This window comes from Cupressus sempervirens, chromosome 3 (assembly GCF_028749045.1).
Source record: "Cupressus sempervirens isolate cs-2001-9-10 chromosome 3, ASM2874904v1, whole genome shotgun sequence".
Classification (NCBI taxonomy): Eukaryota; Viridiplantae; Streptophyta; class Pinopsida; order Cupressales; family Cupressaceae; genus Cupressus; species Cupressus sempervirens.
The window spans coordinates 818,296,694-818,315,443 of NC_143120.1; the positions used below are offsets into that span (position 1 = coordinate 818,296,694).

General features: G+C 35.4%; 1 protein-coding gene across 1 annotated transcript; it reads left to right on the forward strand.

Annotated features, from left to right (window-relative positions):
* The first annotated feature begins 1,270 nt into the window (after positions 1 to 1,270).
* LOC149569295 (putative pectate lyase 22) lies at positions 1,271 to 2,980 on the forward strand. Its single transcript, XM_089816879.1, has 5 exons — positions 1,271 to 1,446; positions 1,545 to 2,169; positions 2,278 to 2,381; positions 2,461 to 2,593; positions 2,694 to 2,980. The coding sequence occupies exons 1-5, from the start codon at positions 1,271 to 1,273 to the stop codon at positions 2,877 to 2,879; spliced, it is 1,224 nt and encodes a 407-aa protein (XP_089673005.1). The 3' UTR covers positions 2,880 to 2,980.
* The last annotated feature ends 15,770 nt before the right edge of the window (positions 2,981 to 18,750 follow it).

The window sequence follows — 18,750 nt, forward strand, 5'->3', positions numbered from 1 at the left end:
TTGATACACATGGCTACAATAATCAGTGGTGCAAATCAACTACTAAATGATAATCCTAGCTAGATCCCATCACCTTAATATTCACACATGAATGGTATATCACCTAAATTTAGAGAGAGTTGGCTATCTAATATCTATATAAGATGTATGCACCCTAAAATGGTCACCTAGACTATAAGCTCTCATTATTTAATTTATGAAATTTCCTGAATCAATGCATTGCAATATTTTATTAAATCAATTCAAATCAATTTCTTTGATCAAATTGTAATTAATTTAATTATTTCAATATTTCTTAAACATTTAATCATTTTATCCAAAGTCTTATTTAATTAAAAGAAAACTTCTCTTTTAATTAAGTAATTAATCCACATTTAATTAATTAAGAGAAAAACCCCTCTTTTAATTTAATTAAATATTTTTTTATAATTAAAAGAACTAGATCCTTTTTAATTAAATAAAATCTCACATTTCCTATTTCATTAAAAGAACTTGCTCCCTTTAATTAAATGAAATACCACTTGAAAAAGGAAATAAATTATATGAAAATAAATAAATCTTATTTTTCTCTACACTTAAATGCACATATCTCTAAATTAGATTCCTCTTTATACTTTCTTTTCAAACACTCCTCTTTTCTAATTGGTGGGATTTTATCTCACATGGATCAAACTCTATTTTCCCATATTGGTTGTGAAAAGTTGCCACTTCTACATTTCCCTTTATAAGGAGCTCTCTCCTTTTCATTTTCATATAGGAAGAACAACATAAAGAAAGATAGAGAGAGAGAGAGAGAGAGAGAGAGAGAGAGAGAGAGAGAGAGAGATGTTTGTTGCTATAGTATTATTATGCTATAGGTTTAGAGAGTGATAAGAAGTTTCAGCCTTAGGGTTTGGATATTGGAGCTTCATTGCAACTTCCCTCTTCTTGTCTTAGTCTCTCTTGCATCCATGGCTTCAATCACCAGGTTTCATCCTTACATTTTCATATTATCTTATAGTCATTTGATTTCATCAATTAGATTTTTTTTATTGCATTGCTTTGCATTATTATCATTTAGATTAGTTTATATCTTCATTTGCATTCATATTTTGATACTTCAATGTGTTGTTTTATGATGTACTTGTATGGACACAAACTAGGTCAAACTGAAAACCTATATCACCTAAATTTAGAGAGGACTGGCTATCTAATATCTATATAAGAGAGCTCAAAGTCATAGCATGCGATCTAACCATCGGGAGTTAATCTCTCACCGATAAAGATCAAGATGGCCGCTACTCGAGCTTTACAGCTCTCCCTCGTGTTAATAATGTATTTATTTTCCTTGGAGTCCAAAATAGTAGTGGCGAGATCAGTCGAGAATTCTCATGTACTAATTAATGTGACGCATGAGTCTGGAAATGGTATGGAGAAGCAAGAGCACGTAGTTCAAATGTTAGAAAGGTTAGCATGTTTTAGAATTTTTTATTTCCTTTTAATATAGCTACCATATATATATATTGGTGCAGAGCATCTAAATGATTTAACTTCAATATAAGCAGGAGTTTGAATGGATCAAAGGTGGGGTCGTGCGGAGCGGGGAACTCCATTGACGACTGTTGGCGTTGCGATTCTGAGTGGGCTAAGAACAGAAAGAGGCTTGCTGAGTGTGCCATCGGATTTGGCAAAAACGCCATTGGAGGTAAGAATGGCAAGATTTACAGAGTTACTGATCCCGATAATGACGACCCAATCAATCCTCGACCCGGCACTCTGCGCCATGCTGTCATCCAGACGGAGCCTCTCTGGATCATTTTCGAGAGAGATATGAATATTCAGCTGAAGCAGGAGCTGATCATGAACAGCTACAAGACTATTGACGGTAGAGGAGCCAAAGTCCATATTGCCAATGGAGCTTGCATTACAATACAGAATGCGAATAACATCATCATTCATGGAATCCATATCCACAACTGCAAACCTACGGGAAATGCAAATGTGAGGAGCTCACCCACACATTATGGGTTTAGAACTATGGCTGATGGAGATGGGATTAACATCTTTTCGTCAAGATCAATCTGGGTGGATCACTGTTCGTTGTCAAGCTGCGCAGATGGGCTGATCGATGCAGTCATGGGGTCCACTGCTATCACCATTTCAAACAACTTGTTCACTCAACATGACAAGGTGCTGCTGCAAATAGATCATTCTCTTTAATTTCTTTGACACTTGTAACACTTGTACATACTATATATTAACGTGTGTCTATCTCAAAGTTATTGGTTTCTTTTCCAGGCGATTCTCCTAGGAAACAGCGACGAGTATACCCAAGACGTCAAAATGCAAGTGACAGTTGCATTCAACCACTTTGGAGAAGGGCTTGTTCAGCGCATGCCCAGGTTTGAACAAAATGATCTTCGTTAAACTAGATGAGGGCCTTTTTATCCATCTGAGTGTGGTATTCATATTGTGATGCAGATGCCGACATGGGTATTTTCATGTGGTGAACAATGATTACACAAAGTGGGAGATGTACGCAATTGGTGGAAGTGCAAATCCCACAATCTACAGCCAGGGGAACAGATTCCTTGCTTCCGACTCCCAAAAGGAGGTAATTAGACTAGAAAGATCACGTGTTCGTGTGACTAGTTATAATCTAATGCAGGTATTCAGACGTAGAAATGGACTAATATAAGTATATAAATATGCAGGTGACACACCGGGAAGATTCAACGGGGAATTGGAAATCAGAGGGAGATATGATGTTAAATGGGGCATTCTTCAAAGAATCGGGAGCCACGGGGATGTCAAACTATGCCAAAGCTTCGAGCATAGAGGCAAGGCCTTCCTCCTATGTGCCTTCCATCACTGCTAATGCGGGTGTTCTAACTCTCTAGCTTCCCAACCATCATCACCACATGACTCAATTAAAGCTTCTCACTTATTTTGCCCTCTTTTGACGTCGAGATTCTCTCATCACTTCAGAGAAATGTCTGAATAATACACCTCCCAAATTTCAAATATATCAATAAATTCAATTCATGTTGCAGAAATTCATTTACATTGAAAAAAATGGAAAGCTCAGAATAGTGAAATCATGCGTGAATAAAAGGTACAAACAAAAAATCATATTGTTCTTAAAGTATTGATTGAGATAATCTTGATAAAGTGTACATATTTCATTTATGTACTATCGTTTAATATGTTTTTTATCCGATTTTTGAAAAATGGTTTTAGGTTGATTTATAACGGTTTAATAGCATATATTTATAATATATACTCCTACATCTTATTTATCATATTGTAAACCCTTTTCCCTTTTATTTGTTAAATTGCATATTATTGATTGTCAAAGACTCCATGTTTTTAGAAATACTCTAGAAAGACAACTAAATGTAAGGTCCGCTATTTTATCTTTATTGCAAGAATGAATTATCACCTTAATGAATTATCACCTTACTACCTAGGAGTATGTGAGAGTCCTTATGCGCTTTTTGGAAAAAGTACGAAATTGGTTTTTAATTCATTGATAGATATTTAAAAGGAAGTTGTAGCTATAAATAAAAAGAGAAAACAAATAACATGAATTTTTCTCAATAGTTGTGAACATTTTTGTGCTTTCTAAGTCTTGGGCATAGAGCAAATTATCATTGTGTAATCAGAACGACAATCTATTCACTAACAAATTTTTGGTGATTCTATATGCGAGAGTCCCTGTTAAATAGAGCCAAACTTTAAAAAAGGCTATGAATTACAATGGTTCTCCCACATGATGATGTGTTCCCTATGTTTCAACCTAATCTTAGATTTGAAGATACACAAGAGGATATAGTCTCAGATTTAACTGCAACTACCTAGACATTGCATCAAAATAGCTAATAATTTCAACAAGCGTTGACTATCCTAGAAAGAGAAGAAGAACATGCTGAATTATTAAGAGGTGTACCTAAAGTTCAAGAAGAAGCAGTAGTAAATAGGCTTGCTCAAGCACCTGCAAGTCCTTAAGCAAGAAGTAAGAGGTAGAGCTAGCCGCTAGGAGATATACAAGAGGAGAAGGAGAAAAGGAGATCCTAGAAAAAAACTTTTAACCTTTAAAGTATTTGACTTTCCTACCTAATTTGAATAATCCCAAAAAGAAGAAAATTAAGTCTTGTATTAGACCCAGTTCCCCACCAAAATAGTCCCCTTTCTCACCTTTAGTGCAGTCTTTACTTCCATTGAAAGCTCTTGTTCTTTCTCATTTGAATATCCAACCTCTAGAAGTCATATTACCAAACATAGTTGTCAATCAACCATGGGTCTAGAATATAGGTCCATTAAACCTTGGTGTCAATCTTGTAGCATTACCTAAAGGTACCATAGAAATCCTACCCAGATTTAGTGGAGATGGTAAAGTTTCAATAGATGATCACTTGAGTGCTTTTCATATCGCTTGTGGCATTATAAGCATCCCTACCCAAGAAATTATTGTTAGACTATTTGTCCAAATGCTAACTGATGCTACTTCTAATTGGTTCAATCACCTACCCCAACATTCCATTACTAGTTGGAATGATATGAGAGATGCATTCAAAAATAGATTCAAAGCCCCTGAGAATGAGTGCTCCTTGTTACTTCAACTTACTCAAATGTAAAAGGAAATACATGAACCTATGAGAGAATTTGTGGCAAAATTCAATAAGTTAATTCAAAGAATTCTTGTAGGATCTAGACCTAATCTAGAAAACAAAAATATATTCTTTGTCAATGGTGTCCCTCCGGATGTAAGTTTTCATCTCATCAAGGACATAGTTGCTAATTTACCTGCTACCCAAAGGTTAGCTATTCAATTGGAGGATGTGTTTATTACTATTGGCAAATGGAGAAGAGAAGTTCAAAAACTTCTAGGACCACTTCATCCTTTGCTCCTACAGATCCTATCATGCAAAAGTTGATGAATGATGTGACAATGATGAAAAGACAGTAGAATAAACCTCATAGCCATTACCAAGCTCCCTACAAGGATATTCATAGGTGACAACAAGCCCCAAGTTATAGCAAAACCCCCACATTAACTGCCCCTCAAACAACGTTACAAATTGAAGAAGCCCCTAAAGAGGTGATGTGTTCTTTTCATATGACCACAGATCATGATGGATGAACTTTTTCTCATTGGTTAAATTTTTTTCAATTAGGGAAAGATAATCTTGTAGAAGAACAAACACCTGAAAGTGAAAAGGCATAAAACAGAAGTCCAGGTGCCTATTTTCTTGAATATGAATCAGACACAGAAAGGGGAGGTGATGTTTTCATGACACTTCAAAACCTTGCTTGTATAGTAATAACCAAGGGTCAAAGAAATCAAAAACTCTATATAAGAACCAGTCCAAACTCGTCCAATGCTAAAGGGAAAGAACACATACAAGTTGGTTCTACAAAAAGCCCAGAGCCCAAAAATATTGTCCAGAGTAGAATCAGTAGTTAGTACATCAACCTTTGATATCATAGAATTCTATAAGTCTTCTTCTATATCTCTTTCTCTAGCCAAATATTTGAGGTTGAATCCTAAAGACTTAGATAAGTTAGTCCAATATGTAAAGGGAGGCTCTGGTACTAATGCTCAATTCATTGATAATATGATTGAAAACCCAAAGGCTACAAGTGAACCTATTTTTATATCTGAAGGATACAAGAAAAATGCTCCTTATAGGGAACTAGCTGTTAATACTATTGATCGAGAAATAGAAGAGAAAAAGCCCAATCCTTTCTATGTATCATTATTATTAAATGGAGAGAAGCTCAGTAACTATATCATTGACTCTAGAGCATCAGATAATATTATGCCAATGCCTATTGCAAAAGCCCTTGGCTTAGTTCTTACAAAAACGTTTGAATGTTGTTATTCTATGGACAGGAAGCAAGTACCCCTGGTTGGCCAAGTGAAAGATGTGCAAGCTATTCTTTATATGCCTACCTAGAGAAAACATTGAAACTTACTATCCTAGTAGCTGACATACTAGCTAGTTATGGAATGTTACTTAGCAAGACTTTTTGTAAAGATATGGGTGGAGAAATCAAAATGGACTAGTCTAAAGCTTACATTCTAGTAGGAAAGAAAATGATAAAAATGGAGCTAGAACGAAAGAATAAATACACAATTGTACCTTCAGTCAACCTTAAAGCATAGAAACTATATGAAGAATGTCAATTTGGAAACTATGTTATTTTTCCTAAGAAACAATGTGAGGAAATTGAAAGGACAAATAGTGATGAAGCCCTGTGGACCTCGGAGTTTGATGGAAGCCACTCAAATTTTGGGTCAGGTGTAGGTGTTTCTGATCTCACCTTCAGGAGACATTTTTTCCATTTTCTTTTAAATTAGATTTTCATAATACAAACAACATCGTAGAGTACGAAGCATTGATCCTAGGTTTGCAAGAGGCCAAAGCAAAGGGAGTGAAGCAACTGAAGGTGAGAGGTGATGCTAAACTCATTGTCAAATAGGTAAGGAAATAATTTTCTATAAAAAATGATAGGCTCAAACACTATAGAAATCTGGTTTGGGATTAAATTGAATCTTTTGAAGCCTTTTCTATTTTATTTGTTTCTCATTCTGAAAATACTAAAGGAGACTCCTTAGCTATTCTAGATTCCTTGTTGTTACCACATCTAGAATTCAAAAGTGATACCTATAGGATTGAAATGATTTATAGGTCCCTAGAATCCTAGATAATGTCAATCACTAGAAAAATTTTGATAATGATGCACAGTTGAAGGATTTCATCTAGTGTGTTGGGAATTTTGTTGAAACTTTCTTCGAAGGATCAAACCATGAGGGTAAACCTGTTGGAGAAGGATCATCCAAATTAGGAGAAGTTTTTCAATTGAAAGGTAATCACATCCCAAATGGGTTGGTATCTCTAGAACATATCTTTGGTAGAAAAGATCATAGTGCCAAAAATAGGAGAATTGACCCTAATAAAGGTGGAGAGGAACATGACAAAATAAATATCAGAAATGAGGAGAACCCCAAATGGATTTCCATTGGCTGAACCTGCTGCAAGAAAGAGAAGGATAATTTTTGTCAACTCCTTGCCTAATATCAAGATGTCTTTGCCTGGGTATATGAAGAATTGAAGAAATTTAGAAATGGAGAGTTCATACATCATATACCTTTAAAGCCAGAAGCTACTACCTTTAGACAAAAACTTAGAAACTATAATCATAAGGTATCTAAGGCTATTTTTAAAGAAGTGGAGAAAATTTTGAGAGATTGCAAAATCTATTTGATTCATCACTCAACTTGTGTAGAAAATATTGTCCCCATGAGAAAGAAAAATGGTGAAATAAGAATTTGTGTGGATTTTAGGAATCTGAATCAAGCCAGCCTCAAGGAAAATTATGCACTTCCCACTATGGATCATATTTTGTAGATGGTTGTTGGGTCTGAAGTTATGTCAATGCTCAATGGGTATTCAAGATACAATTAGATTAGCTTTGCACCTAAGGATCAACAAGACAACCTTCATTACTCCCTTGGGCACTTTTTCTTACAATCGGATGTCATTTGGTTTGATCAATGCAGGAACAACTTTCTAGAGGGAAATAAATTCTTCCTTTAAATATTTGAGGGATAAAATAATTATAATATATCTTGATGACTTGAATTTATACTCTAAGAGAAGGGAACACCACTTGAGAGACTTGGGAATGGTGCTGGACTGATGTAGGCAACACGTTATATCCCTAAATCCCAAAAATTCTATGTTCTTTATAGAGGAAGGAAAATTTCTTGGACATATTGTTTCTAAGTATGGTATAAGGATTGACCTAGCAAGGGTGAAGGAAATACAAAAACTAGCACTGCCCATTAATAGAAGTGATTTGCAATCCTTCTTTGGTCAAATCAATTTTCTAAGAAGTTTTGTGCCTCAATTTTTTAAAAAGGTAAGATACATGTTGGGTATGATGAATGAGAAACATCCCTTCAGATGGTAGGAAGATGATAGGAAATCTTTTGAGGATATTAAAATAGCCATTTCAAATGCACCTATACTAGTAAGCCCTAATTTTGAAAAAGATTTCATTATTTACTACTATGCTTCAGAACATACTTTGTCTAGCATTCTAACTCAAAAGGATGATAAAGATAATGAAGCCCCAATTTCTTTCATGAGCATTCCCTTGAAGAAACATGAATTAAATTATACTCAAATGGAGAAACATACATTCACTATGGTAAAGGCATTGAAGTAGTTCAAGTATTAAATTCTACATTCCCATTCAATTGTTTATGTGCCAAAAACAATGGTAAAAAGTATATTAACTCAGAAGGATATTGGGGTAAATAAAAGATTTTTATGGGTAATTAAGGTTCAAGAATATGATTTAACCATTAAGCTTACTTATTTAGTAAGAGGATGAGGTTTATGTAGATTAATGGCTGAAAACAAAGATTCACCTCCTGATAATACTAAAGAAACACCCACTATTTTGCTAGTAAGTTCAATAGACTCCTGGTTCTCTAATGTAGTATACTTTTTGACATATGTTGAATTTCCTCCAAACATGAGATATTAAGAAAAATGGAATCTTAGGTTGAAGATTGAAAAATATGTGATTTCTAATGGTATCTTGTATAAGAGAGCTCGAATAGATGAAACCTTTTTGAGATGTGTAGATGCAGAACAATAGGAAAAGTTGTTAAAAGCATTATCATTTAGATGTATGTGAAGGGAATTTCTCATCTATAGTGACTACCTTTAAAATCCTTAGGAATTGCTTCTACTAGCCAAGTATGTTCAAATATGCTTACAAGTTTGTAGAAAATTGTGAAAAATGTCAACTTTTCACTAGGTGCCCTCAACTAGCGGCCTTACCCTTAGGCCACTAGTGATTGACAAACCTGACCATCAATAGGGTATCGATTTCATTGGACCTTTGAGTCCTCCATTGAGTGTTGGGCACATATACATATTAATAGCCACTTATTAGTTCACCAAGTGGGTGGAAGCTATCCCAACCAAGAAAGCCAATTCTTAAGTGGTATGCGAGTTCTTATTTGAATATATAATTGTCAGGTTTAGGGTTCCTCAAAAGATAGTCTTAGACAATGCAACCTATTTTTCATCAAAAGAGATTTCTCTTTTCTATTATGAGCATGGCATATCCCTAGCTTATTCATTAGATTATTTTCCTAAAGGGAAAGGGTAGGCATAATCTAGTAACAAGATCTTGGTTGCAATAATGAAGAAACTAGTAGTTGATAATCCCTGAAACTAACACAAAAAATTGGATGAAGCATTGTGGGCTGATCGTATTACTCCTAAAAGGGCCATTGGCATAGCTCCATTTGAGCTAGTATATGGAATTGGTGCTTAAGTATCTCTCTTTCTATAATTTTCTGCTTTGAAATTGCAATCTATGATTGAGGATCATTTTTTTCAAGACTCCCCAGAGAAGAGAATAATGTATTTGAACAAATTAGTAGAAGAAAGGGAAAACCTTGTTGATCATATTATAGAGCATCAGATGAAGGTGAAGCAAATTTTTTATATGAGAACTAGGCCTCACAACTTCCTAAAGAATGATGTTCTTTTGTGGGATAAGAGGAGAGAACCTAAAGGAGAAAAAAACAAATTTGACTCCCTTTGTAAAGGGTTGTTTATCATCTCTAAAGTTGTTGGTCCAAACACTTTTTGTCTAAGTTACCCCGATGGCACGATTCTGCCCTATACCTATAATGGGTAGGATTTGAAGTTAACAAGGATCTAATGTCTTGAAGGTCTCGATCTTGTACATACCTTTTGTTTCTATTTGTTTTCTTCTTCCCGTTGTTTTTTCTTTAGTTCTAGTGTTATTTTTGTTTCTAATTTTCTAATTTTGGCTCTCTTTTGCATACCTAGTCCCTAGTTAGAGTCCCTATTAGCCATATTGTGAGTTGCCCTATTTTGAACATTTCCTAAATTTCCCATCTAGTTATTGAAGCTTCTTATTGTCACTTCATGTTCTCCCAACTATTGAAAACATTGTATGAAGTCCCTCGAAGCTTCCCATCATTTCTTGTGTTGGTCCAAACCTCTTTAAACCACTTTGAACCTCGGTTCAAAGTAGTTGAATCAAAATGTTTTTATGCTGACCTTTGTCTTCTACATGTAATTCGCATGAGACTACTTAGTGTTCTTATGAACTACTTTGAATCCCTTTGAATTTTGGTTCGAAGCAGTTCAAAGCAGTTCTACTACTAAGGTTCTTTGGTAGAAATTGATTGCAGATTGGTGAAGTCACCGTTTTCACATCGCATAAATTACCACATCAGGAGGTAATAATTCAAAAGAGTGCCTTAATTTCAAGCATGGGAAAATGTCATCATGATTTAAAATGGAAGATCTTTTCAATAGAAAAATAAGGATTGGGTGTCAAACAAAGTTAATAATTGTTAGTACAACCACAGAGGGAAGTATTTAATAAAAGGTCACATCAAGAGATTTTGAACATGTGAGCCTAGCTATAGTTGATCTGCCATGAATGCCTCATTATGAGGCTATACTTTTGCATGTATGTTCTCTTTCCCTTAAAAAAGAGCATAGTGTTTCCTTTTGTTTATCAAGCAAAAAGGGAATTTGAAGAAGGAGCTACTAGGGGACAAGAAAAGAGGTTATTTACTAGGGGACAAGAAAAGAGGTTATTTTTCTTGGAAAGTTGTAGGTGAGAACACAAGAAAACCTTCTTTTTTTTCTACCATCTATGTGCATTTCAAAATAAATTTAGTTTGAGCCTTCCTTTCCTTGTTTAAGATGAAATCTGTGTTACATTTCTTTGCAAATGTTTCAATTTTGGAATGCAAGAGACCTATTATTTGTGATATCAATTTAGAAGGTGTTAGGCTAGAAAATTTATAGTCAAATTTCCTTGAGCAAGCCAATGAATTGAATGGTTGTATAGATATTTTGACTAGTGGTCTGATTGAAGTCGTAGCTTGCCCTCCTACCCTATTAACCCTTGAATTGCTCCAACTTTGTATTGACCATTATGATGTGAGAAGTAAAAGTATCATAAATAAAGATGGAGAGCCTATATTGTCAATATCTAGAGAAACTATTGCCTCTGTGTTACATCTACCAAAATGCACATTTGCTACACTTTCTCTCATCAATCCCTAGCTAAGTACCAAGAAACTCCAAGAGAATACCATAACATCCTAGCCAAGAATTGGACAACAACTAATTATGGTAGAGGTTCAAGGCTACCTAAGATAGTCACAAAAGACCACCTAAAACCCCATATTCATGATCTTATAGTGTTGTTGCACCGAGTTAAGGGTTCAACCAATGTCCTCCTTTTTGAAGAATGAATGTTTCATTATGTTGAGATCATTTTAAAGGGGGGGGGGGGGGGGGAATGGATGGATTAGGCTGAAATAATTGCTAGCTCATTAAGAACATAGCTTAAACGTGCTAAGGAATCTAAGGAAAATTTATATATGGCCTCTTATCTCACATACTAGATTTCTTGTTGTAGTAATCTTAATTCCCTACCTCATGAGATTTTGAATGAGGAAATAATAGTCTATCAATATTGTCCCCTACTTCAAAGAGATAAAGTGGTAGAGAATTTTAAAAAGGTACATGATGTATATTGGTGGAAAGTTTGCATTTATCTCTAAAAAAGGAACCCATGCCTAGATCGTCCTCAGAAGCCCAGAGATTGATTCAAAATTATGGAAGCTATTACATATAGTACCCTAAGTTCACCTATTTGAGAGTAGGTGGGTTTGAGGATGAGCCAATGAGGTTACGACATTATGCACTTGACTATTTTGTTTTAGCTGAGCTCTGCATGCAGTTATTCTCTATTATTAAGGATAATCTACCTCAAGAGAATTGGGTGTCAATGTTTCTTATCAAAGTTGGTCCTTTGACTTGTAGCATGATCAAAACCTCAGTCGTAGGAAGAAATTTGCTCAATTTTGGTTTTGGGTCTTATCAAGGAAGAATAGATTTTGATAGTAAAAGATTTGTAGCTCAAGTTCTTGGTCTAAAGGGTCAGGTATCCACAATTCCACACCTAGAAGACTTATGATAGGATTGTAAACATGAAGAAGTGTTAAAAAGAGACCACTCAAGATTAACACTTCAACAAATTATTTCCCTCAAATTGAAATTTTAACTAGGAGTAGTTGAAGATGGTTCATACATTATTGAACCTGGGTGGGAGGAAGCTAGTGAGTCAAGAAAATTGGAAATGGATTGGAATCTAGAAGAAGATGATGACATAAATCTAAGAACTAGATCCATTCTCAGCCATACAAACAATTAGCTAAGGAGGCATAGCATGAAAGTAGTCAATGAACCATCTCCAAAGATAGTTTCTTTTTCTAAACCACTGACCTCTGACATCTAAGTTTCATCTCCTATTGTAGGTGGTGTGTTGACTCGTAGTAAGTAGAAAAGGACACCAACTTATATACAGAACATGGCTCCTCAAACTAGATCTAAAACCAAGTCTAATGCTCTCATGCAGCAAGAAATTTAGAAGGAAAACATGTTGACCCAAGGATAGGATTTAGGTGATGGTCTTGGTTTCTCAAAAAATCTTGATGGTGATGTGTAATTTATTGAATCTCTGAGGGTGCCCCAACCTAAATTCATTACTCCTACCTAGGATACTGAAGCAATCTCTGCTAATCCCATTGTCTCATCCTAGTTATCTAACTCAATAAGAAAGAAAAGAAATTTGCAGCCAATATGCACATGTGTGAAAGATATTGTAATGAAGTATGTAACATGTGATTCCAAAGTTAAAAAGCTATAAACTGATACCCATTTAATTAAAGATGTAGTAAATAGAAAAATCATAGCAGACTTGGCCACATATAAATAGAAAATTGAATTTGGAAAAATTGATAGTGAAGGCTTCAAAGTTACTTCAGTTTAACTTGGGATCATTAGCAGAAATATAGGTAATAACTTCTTCATGTTTTCTGCTGATCATTTGTTAACCTAGTCTAAAAAGGATAGCAAGGAGAAGAAGGTACTCAAAGCCTTAGTAGTGACCATGGCTTCTTACATAGATTCATTGATGAATCTTGGGACACTACCAGTCATTTAAACTCCTCAATCTTTCGATCCTAATTCTACCAATAGTCAACAACTGGTTAAATAGATGCGAAAAGGAAAGTTTCTTTCATATACAATGTAGGATTGGGTGAAGTCTATCATCAAGGAAGGTAATAAGTTTATCCTAGATTTTACCATTGTGTATGGTGAAGGGGAAATGCTTTTGGGAGAAATTCATACTTTAATTCCAAGGTGGGAAACCAAAAGGAGTCAATGTCAGGCCATTGTGTTCCAGGTAACTGAAGTTAAAAAATACGAGGGCTTAAACTCCTAAGTGAGAATCCTATGAAAATTGTAGATTCTTGTATGATGCTCATTATGAAAAAAAAAATGGGCTAGAAAGAATTGATCTACAAAGAAGCTATTAAATAAATGAAATCCATTGAAAACAAGATTGCTAGGATGCATGAGGAGCTTCTTAAAGATATGAGCATAGTAAATCCTATAGGAATTGCAGTTTAATGATGGCAACATGGATTTTGAAGCATTAACAAAAAGCTTCAATGATGCTCTTGCAAAGATTAATGATAATGAATCACCTATCACTAGTGATTTCACCACACTAGCAGATGTTGAATCCATGCTATGTCTAAACAGGAACCTCATGCCGTGATAGAGCTTGAAAATCAAAGAATTCAAATGGCAAAAAGATGCTTGTAGGACTAAGCTATTTAGTTTGAAGAATCCCCATTCTCATGCGATGTAGGAATTTATGAACACCTTCAAAAGCTAGAAATTGGTAAGACAAACTATGGGTGAGGGGGAAAAGACCACCAGTGAAGTCTGACTAGGATAGTTACTTACAGTCATGTTTTGGGCAACCATTGTTAAAACTATTTTTATTCTCATCATAACTTTTTAAACCAAAATGGTTAGGTTTTAATGGAGGCCTTTCAGATATGTAATGAAACTATAAATGTTGGGCCATTGGACTAATTAGGGGTTAGAATAAAAAGCTAGAAAACACTATGATAAAACAGGTACTTTTTGCATAGCAATAGATAGATAGTATATATATATATATATTCTTTTTGAATGACTGTGTGTAGGAAAGAAGCTTATATATATATCATCATCATCATCATTGATCCCTCTTTAAAACTTAGTGTTTGAAGTGCTTAAATCATTGTTACTTTGTGAACATTTGCATTATCGTTTGAAGATATCTATTGTTGTTTCTTCTACAATTCATGTTGATCAAATTTATTGAATGGTTATTATGAAGTTTTTGTATCATTCTTTTCTTTGAATAAGTGGTTACAGTAAAATGATTGTGAGTTATTTTATCTTTATTTCAAGAATGAATTATCACCATACTACCTAGGAGTTTATGAGAGTCCTTATGCACTTTTTGGAAAAAGTGTGAAATTGGTTTTTAATTCATTGATAGATCTTTAAAAGGAATTTGTACCTATAAATATAGAGAGAAAAAAAATAACATGATGTTTTCTCAATTTTTGTGAACATTTTTGTACTTTCCAAGTCTTGGGCATAGAGCAAATTATCATTGTGTAATAAAAAAGACAATTTGTTCACTAACAGGCAGTTGGAGTAACATCATAATTGCCAAATAATTTGGGGGATTATCTTCCCACCACTTTATAGAGGCACATGCTCTAAGGTTTGGAATAACATTATTAAGAACTAAAATATCCTAAGAAATTAGTTTCACTACATCATGGGGAATGATAATTCAATAGACTTCTAGGAAGATTAGTGGATCAATGAGGACTCCCTCAAGAAAACTATGTTTTCCCCTCAAACTTGAGACTTTATCACCCCTAAAAATCAAAGGATCACTTTTTAGAATCTCCAACCAAGGGAGTTGAGTTTAAGTCTAGAATTGGAGGATCTCTTGCACACCTATAGGATTCCCCTCATCCCAGTTGAGGACTCCTTGGTGTGGAAGCTCACACCCTTGGGAGAGTTTACTATTAATTCTTCTTATCTTAGTCAGATGGTAGGGGAAGGCACACAAGATGATTGGAAAAAATCTTGGCACCCTTGGATACTACCTAAAATAGACTTCTTTTGGTGGTCAGCTCTACATGGGTTGATCCTCACCACTAACAACCTCTAGCAGCATGGTTGCCAACTTGCCAACTACTATATTTTATTCCTCAAAGAGGTTGAATCCATTTTGCACTTGCTCATCCACTGTCCTTTTTCCATGGATGTCTGGAGGGAGGTTCTTTCTTTATGGGGAGTTAGTTGGTGTATGGATAATGAGTTGAAGCAATTTTCCTACTAGGAGAGCCCAACTACCCACCCTTATCTCAGAAACCTTTGGTTGATTCTCCCACCTTATGTCTCATGGAAAATATGGAAGGAGAGGAACAATAGGATTTCTAGGGAACAAGGCACAACTAGATTGGGGGTGGCTCAACAAGTTATCAGGATCCTAAAGGAATGCAGTGGGATCTAGCATTGAAACCCCCTCCCCCCCCCCCCCCCTCCCGCCCCCCAAATCCCCTAAGTGAAATTGATAGGAACTAGGCATTGGCTTGGGATGTGGGACTGATGGTGGCATAGTGTGACAATTCCAAAATATAGGCAACAAAGGAAATAGTTTTGCACAGCCCCCTCCCTAAGTCCTATATAAAGTTAAATTTCGATGGGTTGGCCATGATAGGCAACACTACTATAGGAGATTCCCTTCAAAACAACATGGGAAATTTGGTGGCTGCTTATTCTAGTAACTATGAGTAAGGTTCTATAGTAAAACTGAAGTGATTGTGCTTCTTTGGGGTCTGAGAATGGCAAAAACTTGGGATTCACTAAGATAGCCATAGAGGGGGACTCTATGCTAATCATCAAAGCCACTAAGGGAGAGGGAAAATGCAATTTCTCAATTAATATCATTATTGATGAAATATTATCAAGATATCTGTGTGGCACATATATATCAGGAAGGAAACAACGTGGCAGATGACCTTACCAAATCTAGCCATGACACCATGCAATTAGTGGAATGGGATGACGCTAGCTTATTGGCATCATCAACACAAATGATGATGGAAAGGGACCATACCTTCAATAATGACACATGAAATATCAAATTAGGTGGCAGGTCTCCTTTTCTACACATGGTCATAGGAATGTGACAATCGGTAAAGGGATTTTTTTCCATGTTTGGATGTTGATTAACATTTATGTTCTAACTAAAATGAACATTGATGATTGTAGTAAAAGGACATAAAGGGGGGATTCAACAAGATTTAAAGATTGATTTCATAATTATCATAAAGGTAGGTTGATTAATTCTCATAATTGGTATTGATGGTGATGACCATTTATAGATGGAAATGATTTGCCCACATGTGCTATTTTGGGAGATTTTTGGTTTTTTGGGAAACATTAAAAATTCATGATGAGTATGCAATGCCTTTTCATTTTCTCAATTGTGGCTTGGCATTTTATATTTTGCACCTCCAAAGCCTGGTGCAAGGCTATATCATCAGAGGAATTGGTTGTGGACCTATGCGATGATATGGGCACTAGCTACTATATTGATCTAGTGGGTGTGGAGGCATGTACCAATAGTAGTGAATTAGTGATAGTCTACTTGTAGGAGGGGGGACTTTTACCTTATATGGAGGGCATGGTTAAACACAACAAGATCATCTCAATGCAGTTCTATCAAACTTGGAAGGATAGAAAAGTTACGGTTAATGGCATGAGTTTTGAGATTTTTGAAGAAAACAATGTGAGGGCTAGGGATTTTCCACTGGATGGTAAGAAATGGTGGAGGAAATCTAAGTTCAATGAGGAGGCAAGTTTGTAGAAATTATTCAAATCTGAGGAACCAAAGTGATTGTGTGGTGGGTTTGCATGGGCTACCCTCCCTAATCCTTGGGATACCATTTGCTATGTGATTATTAGATACATTACCTTGGAGGAAAACTATTAGGTACTATATTATTATCATTCTCCTATCCTAAATCATTTCAAAAATCTTGACCTTATCTCCTTTCCAGTTTTGTTATTGCATTTGCTGGAGGATAGTATCTTTAAGGCTAGAAGGAAACATGAGGAGGGGAAACCCTTCTACCTTATTCACTAGGGCCTAATGAATAAAATTTTAATCTAATAGCTAGCTTAGAATCCCCCTTTCCTACTCAACACCCTGGCCACTATCACCCTTCAAACCCCCTAGACCCTAGCCCTAGCTCTATTCTTAAGAGGCCTAAGAAAGTTCATGCTATTGAGGTCAAAATTAACCCTGAGGTTAAAGTTAGCATTATTGAGCCAGACTTGTATTCCAAGAAGAGTAAGTAGTGTGCTAGGAGAACCAGCAAGCATACCTATATGGAGAAATTCAAGACCCCCCAAAGTACAAATCTAGCTCTAGCTCCTTTGATAGTGAGGATAAACCTATTAAAAAGAAAAGACATCACCTCTCCTAGGAAGGCTAACCCTAAGGTTACTGGGAAGAAAAGAAAACATAGTCACACCAAGATGTGGTTGGAGAGGCTTGAGATGGCTATGAGGGACCTGGTGGATAACCATAATACTATATACCAAAGATTTGAAACCCTGGTGGAGTTCATTGCCAAGTTTATGCACTCTACTGCTACAATCGTTGACTACCTACAAGCTAACAAAGAGGAACATGAGCTTGGTAAGACTACTGAGACAACCCAGTTCATTTATGGGTTCTTAGTGGAGGATTGGCTAAAAACCATCCTAGACAAACTAGTGAAAGTGGAGGAGGAGGATGTGATAGGGGAAGCTTCTAAGGAGAAGAAGATTGGTAACCAGGAGAAGGAAGAGGACATCTAGCCTAGGTTCTATTGTGTTTTATTTCTATTTTTATGATTATGTCTCCGAACTTTACACCCAACAGATTTTTTTGGACTATGGCAATTAAGTGGACCACTAGCAACAATGTTTTTAAATGCTACTATTTATTATTTAGTTTCTTATGCATAGTAGTTTAAGGACCACGGTTAATGACAATTTGGCTCATCAAGTTTGATGGTTTTTTATGTTTAAAGTTGTTATAGGATAGACTTTTGCGAGGTAACCTCTGTCTGGTTCTCATGCTTATTTGTACTCTGGGTTCAGCCCCATGTCTTTTTGGATGCTATTAACTACTTCAAAAACATTAAAAAAAATTGCTTACACTTCAAATGTAGAGATCAAAATTTCTATATCTTGCCATGCTTTAATGATTAAATAAAATACTATTTGCAGTACAAGCTCTCCTTGGATCACAAATCCATGAAATTTCTCACTACAAATTTTCGCATAGGCTATGTCTAATTTTTACTTGCTCTACTTGACTTTAAGTCTCTTTCTTAATGATTGGAAATTCAAAATTCCTATAAGGAACATGAATCACTAGATGTTATGTACATTTGAACTTGGCTATGAGACCACCTAAAATTCCTCCTATTGCTACAAATGTAGTAATACTACCACTATATTCGGTATGTATTTTCCAAATGATAGCAACCTCTTATATTAAAAAAAAGAATAACAATGAAGAGATGTCCCTTGATGGGACATGTCTATTCATTAATTAGATAACTAATATATAATATAAACTTTAATCATATATATATCATATATGATGAACACATATATAAAGGGTAAATACATTTGAATTGACTAAAAATTTAACACCTTCAATAGATCCTAGTGGGAGGAATAGTACACATGGATAACA